Raw genomic sequence first — 6,657 nt, forward strand, 5'->3', positions numbered from 1 at the left:
TTTGTTTTAATTTCTTCATCGGTCACTGTGGCGTATGTGGAACGTTTTCTTCAAAATAGTACTAGTTTATTAAAACTTTTCTATCACTGACCTTATGACCCTTACAATTATAAAACCAATCCTTATAATTTTAAAAGTTGTAATTACAATCTTATATAATAACTGGATTAGGTAGATGAACAGAGTTTATTGCAAATTGAGAATAGAGAAAAAGTCAACGGGCAAACACGTGCCTACTTTAAATTTAAATTGAAAACTACTACAACATATGGTATTTGTGCTTAAATTAAAATTATCTATACCAAAAGTTTAATTTAATTTTAATTTTGTATATCAACTTATATCACTGAACCAAAAAGGTACATAAAATTAATGAATTTGTACATTAAATTAGTGTAAAAATTCATGGCAAATGAGCCAATGTACAAATTCATTAAATTTAAGAATCTTTTTATGAACAAATTCATAAGGGAATGAATCTTTTTTAAAAATTAAGAATAAGTTCTTAAATTTTAAGAATTCTGTTCATAAACGAATTAGAAATTTTTTGAACATGTTTAAGAAAAGTTTCTTACATTTTAAGAATATTTCTTAAACTTTATGATTTTTTTCATAAATTTCGTAAAAATTTAAATGAAATGTTGCTTAAATTTTATGAAAAAAATCATAAAAACTATGAATTTTTCTTAAAGTTTTATGATTGCTTTCATAAAATATAATACACTTTTCATTAAAATTTATGCATTTATTTATATATATGCATATAATACATTACTTCTCCAAGCCTTTAATTTGTTCCTAAAAAAAATTTATTCCAAGCAAACAAACAGCAACAGAAAACAACCCAAAATCTAAAACAAAAAAATGAACGTTGTTTTTAAAAATAAAACAAATTATTAAGTTTACACGTTATAAAAATGTTTTATTGCTCACTTTCACAATACATTTCATTATAAATTTAATTTTTACACTAATTTTTGTTTTTTAATGGATGCATCATCTGAAAAGATAGAAAAAAGTTTGTATTAGAAAAATGACTATGTACTATTTGGTTTAAAAAATGAAATAGAAGTTAAAATTAACTTTACCTTATTGTAATCGGCAGCATTAGGCTCTGGAGCTGAAAAAAAAAATAATACAAAATTGAATAAGTTGGGGAAAGATCAAAATATAAAGAATTTAGGTACCTATGTACATCATATAGAATAATTTGAGAAATGTTGATAATATTAAGTTAAAAAAAAATTTAAATATTTAGAGAAATAAAACAAAATGCAACACTTACTAAATTATATGTTTTGCGAACATGATGTGTTTGCTTTATTTTGCAATGACAATTTCAAGTGTACAGGATTTGTTGAGAATCGCCTTTAATATGGTTTTTATTTTGTGTTGATTTTTCCCCTTTAGCCGGTTCAATAAAATATCTAAATTACGATTTTCAATTTTTAAATATGTACCTATAAAAAAAAAAATTAAATATATTTAATAAAAGAAAGAAATATTTAACAGTTATTATGTTTTTATACTTATCTGAGTATATGGGAAAGAGGCAACGGGAACCAATAATATTTTACACTGTTAAAAATTAAAATGTCTTATACTCTTCAAAATATTGTTTTCTATTCACAAACTTTTATAACTTGTTTTGGCAACAAGCGTCCACTTTGAATATCAGATTTTAAACTAAATCCTCAGAGAAATCTTTCTGAGGCATAGATTCAGAACAGTAGTTATTATTTTCTAGATTGATGAAAAAATACATAGATTTTAAGAAAAAATACTTAAACACTCAAAACGTAAGAATTTTTTCATAAATTATGTGTATACTTTCATACAATTTAATGAATTAATTCATCAACTTTGGAAAAATATGAATTTTGAACTTAAAAAGTATGAACAGATTCTTAAATTTTAAGAATAAGTTCTTAATACCGAATACAGCATAACGGTAAAATATTTTTCGATTAATGAAAAAATACATTCATTTTAAGAAAAAATTCATTCATTTAAAGAAAAAATACTTAAAAACCAAAAATTTATGAACTTTTTACAAATGTAATTTTGAAAATAGATTTTTTCAATTTTGGAAGGGAAAACAAATTAATTTTAAAAATATTTTAACTCAAAATACAACTTAATGGAAAATAATAGTGAATTTCGTTCATAAAAGTATGTCCAGATTCTAAGATTCAGCAAAGTATTCTTTTAAATTGGAGCTAGAAGTTTATGAATTTATTCATAAGCCTTGGTATTTGTTCTTAAAAAAAATTCATAAAAATATTTTCCATAGGAAAATTTGTATGAAAACTGATTCTTAAATTTTATGAATTGTTCTTAAAAAACAACATTTTTTTAAGAATTCGTGCTAAAATTTAATGAATATTTCTTAAAAATTTATGAATTTCGGGTTATGAACGAGATTCATAGTTTTTAAGAATAATAATATTTTCAGTGATGCATGGTCGGAATATAAAAATAAAAAAAAAAAAACTTTTTATCTTTTTAAGTTTACATAAACAATTTTTAGGGATGTCTTTTTTTTAATTTTTGTTGGGGATTTTCAAATTAAGGATTTTCTTTATCCCCAGGACTTTATCTTTATCTAACTATCGACTTTGAAGATTTTCGATATCGTGGATTTTGGATTTTTTTTGGATTTGGGGTTTGTATGTATTTCGCCACACTAACCAAACTAAACTATGGATCAAAAGATTTGTTTTTTGTAACAATTTTTCTTTAATGGAATATAACTGTATGTAGTTTATTTGTTTTTAAATATTGATCAATATTTTTATAAATTAATTGAAAATGTTTGTAAAATGTGTTTTATTTATTTATAGAAAATTATATTTTTTATTTTTAATGGCTCATACGATTTTTGTTTAGTTTTTTTTTCTTTCTAAAATTGCATTTTATTCGAATAAAAGAAATGGGGTCCTTTTTTGGACAAGTTTAGAAGTTTCTTTAACAAAGTACTTTATATTTACAATTCCATGCAACATGAATCTTAAGAGCGAGTTCATGCAACACTCGTTAATTTTGTACTTGCTATTCGTACAAAAAAAAGTTGAGATAACATTTTTCCATAACATTACAATGGTAGAGAATGCCAAAAAAGTGGGTCCCGGAAGTTCGTCTGTCTGTCTGTCTGTTTGTCTGTATAAGGAGCTACAGCCTAAACGAATGAACCGATTGACTTCAAACTTGGTATGTAGCATTTTTTGGAGACTCAGAGGGATTTTTGGAATTAATTTTTTTGGACCAAAAATAACGGTACCTACTTTTCACATACCGATTTTAGTAAAGTTTAAATTGCTCAAAAACTGCTCCAACGATTTTGTTTAAAAAATTCAAATGTTAGTTTTAAGACAAGGTCTATTTTTAATTTTTGGATTTTTAAAAAAATTTTGAAATTTTTTTTTTGAAAAATCAAATTTTCGAACACGTGACATTGAATTTTTTTGAAATTTAGTTTTTAGATGTTGATTAGTTGATTAGATTACAAAATAGCATACCAATTTTATTTTAAAACTTTTTTTCCAAGAAATTATTTATAAAAAAATAGTTTTTTAAAAAACGGCTCTAACGATTTTAATTTTTTTTTTCTAAAAATGCATGTTAATATATTAATCAAAACTGCATACTTGTTTTGTGGGGCAATTTGATTTCAGATGTTGCTTTCTTTTTTTTTTTGCTATAATATACCTACATTTCCCAAATTTTTATATCAAAAAGTCTTAAACATTTTAGCAACTTGAACTTTAAGAGCAAGTTCGTGCGACCCAGTCGTGCATTTTATTTTACTTCGGATAAGTGTGTTTTCATTTCCTTCATTTTTTAATTAAATTTTCAAGTCAAAATTCGTTGCACAAAATCCTAATTTTGAAGTTTATAATAAAAATACTTATTGAACTAATATCAATTATACCTGTCACCGTTTTCTAAATTCTGACTTTCTCGAAAATTATTTAACAGTTTTCAGTGAAAATTTTTGTACAAAAAAGTTTTTTACGGGTCAAAAACCGTTAAAACAGCAAACGTGTTTTCTTAAACGAAACGTATGGATTCAATATACCTACATAAGTCCCTGATTAAATCTAATGTTAAAAATTTATGTTTTTTTTTAAATAACTTTTTAGAAAACGGATTTATGAATTTTACTTGAAAATTTGTGTTAAATTAATTAATTAATTAAACGAAATATGAAATTTTTCAACATTTTTAACAATTTTCAAAAAAATAAACCTCAAAAAAATGATTTTGATGCAAGAAATCAAATGGCACACTTCCTTCGGAGTGTTCCGCAATTTTAATTTTTTTGTTTTTAGAAATAATGTTGATATTTTCATAGTTTTAGTTGGAGGTGGGCAATATTTCTCTCTATTTTATTTAATATAGCAGAATCGATCTTATCGAAAGTCTATTACAAGAAAAAAAATTTTAAATACCTAGTCCAAAACAGATCTGCTTTGAATATGTAATATTCAAAATTTTTTCTCAGCACTTCAACTTATATTGATAAACAATGAAATTAATTATTAAACACTGATAAAAAAGGTATGAACTATAAGTTATTTTTGTATTGTATACATATATGTAAATTTAAAAATCAAACTGGGAATCCCAGCTTAAAACCATAATCTTGTTCATTAAATTGAAAAATTGTGTTATCATTAAACTACATCTAAAATGATCAAGCAGCAAAAAATATATTCTATTGTTTCAGCATCTTTTATAGAAAACTTTTTATATAGGTACCATAACTTTTAATGTGTGATTTTAAATTCATTTCACTTAGTTAGTGCTGTCAACGCGATTCGTTCCTCAAATTAAAATAAAATAAAGTATAATTTGATTAAACAAAAATGGAGGTAAGCTAGTTTTAACACCGAATCGTATAGAAAAGTATTTTGTTTTTTTATAAAAAATATATGAAATAATAAAATTAAGAAACAGAATAATGAATTTTTACATTTGCCTTTTTGACTGATAAGAAAGTGTGATTTTCTTGTCAGTGAAGGCTTGAAACATCTAATTGAATTCGTATGTTATAGTTTGATACGAAAAAAAGTATATTAAATGAAATAATATTGCTCTTTAAACTGTATTATTGTTTATAAAGACTGCTGTCGCATTTGCATGTCTCATTTGCAAATTTGCTACTCAAATTGGTGACTCAAATTTAAGGCTCAAATATATGATCAAAAAATCATATCTGCCACTCTATACTGTGACTCAAAAGCAAGATTGTAAAAATATTAATTGAAAAAAAAAAAACGCATTTGAAATTATTAAAAATATTTTGCATTAAACAAAATGTATTACAAATAAAAAATTATCTACATTAAAAAAAAATTGAATGTATGTATGCATTAAATATTTTCTTTTAATATTCGTCGAATTTCTTAAAATGTTGGCTATTTGACAATTCTTTTCAATATTACAGTTGAAATAGCTAATGTATTCTTAAATCTCTAAAATTGTAAGAAATTTTACGAACATAAAAAAAAAAAAATGCAGACAATTTTTTATTTGCAATAAAAATTTTTTAATAAAAAATATTTTTTTTTTGCAATAAAAATTTTATTTTCAATGCAAACATTTTCAGTTTCAATAACATTTTTTTATTGAAAAATTTTTTTAATTGCAATAAATTTTTTTTGTAATGTTAATATTTTTCAGTTTCAATGAATTTTTTTTTTCAATTCAATTTTTTTTCAGTTGCTATAAATTATTTTGTATTTGCATTAAATATTTTTTTTTTTAATTTTGAATGGAAAACAAATGCATTAAAAAAAATTGATTTTTTCAACCCTGGACTCAAGTCTACGACTCAGATCAGCAAGTCGCAAATTTGAGCCGCAGATTTTAAATGTGGAATTTTTAATATAATTAATTATTATTTTTTTAAAGGACATTTTAAGAAAAGGCTTACTAACTTTAACAGTTTTATTACTCGTAAATTATGTTGCGGCGGATGTTAAAACAATTGTGGAAGGAATCACAGTGGAAAATAAAGGAGGTTTGAATATAAATTAATATATTTTTCAATAACTCCACAATGTTTTAATTTTTAAAAATTTTTATTTAAGGAAATTTAATATGTGATTCATTGTTATGCCCTCCGGAAACAGCTCAATGTCGTGTTACAAAAATATTTGATCCAAATGATGACAAATATTTCTTGCGCATTCGAAAATGTATTGACTCAAATGGAACTGAACTTAGGAAACAAAAACATCGAGAACCAACTGGGCCCTACAATCAAACTATGACTGTTACATTAGAAGCTGGACCAAATGCATCTATTATATTTTCAAATCCAGATATCGATGCAGATTCAAAGTGAAGATTAAACAAAAAGTATCACCATTTATCAGTTAAAAAAATATCAGGAAATTGTAAAGATCAAATAAAATAAACATGAAAAACTAACGAATTGAAATAAAGTTTGAAGTTATCAACAAAAAATTCATGACTTTTTAAAAATTTTAAATACATTGCAGGTCACGTTTTGAGCTACTAATCATTAAAATTTACTCGTAAAATGCAAGCAATTTACGTTAATGAAGTTTTTTGAAAACATACCAAACCAATTTAAAATACAATATCTGAATTTTATTCATAAACCATGACTCTGAGAATGTTAATTTT

At 23.8% G+C, this 6,657-nt stretch overlaps 1 protein-coding gene across 1 annotated transcript; it reads left to right on the forward strand.

Moving 5' to 3' along the window:
- The first annotated feature begins 4,868 nt into the window (after nucleotides 1-4,868).
- LOC129919267 (uncharacterized) lies at nucleotides 4,869-6,366 on the forward strand. The gene is made up of 3 exons (XM_056000120.1): nucleotides 4,869-4,874; nucleotides 5,917-6,025; nucleotides 6,096-6,366. Exons 1-3 carry the CDS (start codon nucleotides 4,869-4,871, stop codon nucleotides 6,350-6,352), a joined length of 372 nt encoding a protein of 123 aa, XP_055856095.1. The 3' UTR covers nucleotides 6,353-6,366.
- Nucleotides 6,367-6,657: the final 291 nt, after the last annotated feature.

The sequence above is a fragment of the Episyrphus balteatus genome, chromosome 4, assembly GCF_945859705.1.
Source record: "Episyrphus balteatus chromosome 4, idEpiBalt1.1, whole genome shotgun sequence".
NCBI classification, from domain to species: domain Eukaryota; kingdom Metazoa; phylum Arthropoda; class Insecta; order Diptera; family Syrphidae; genus Episyrphus; species Episyrphus balteatus.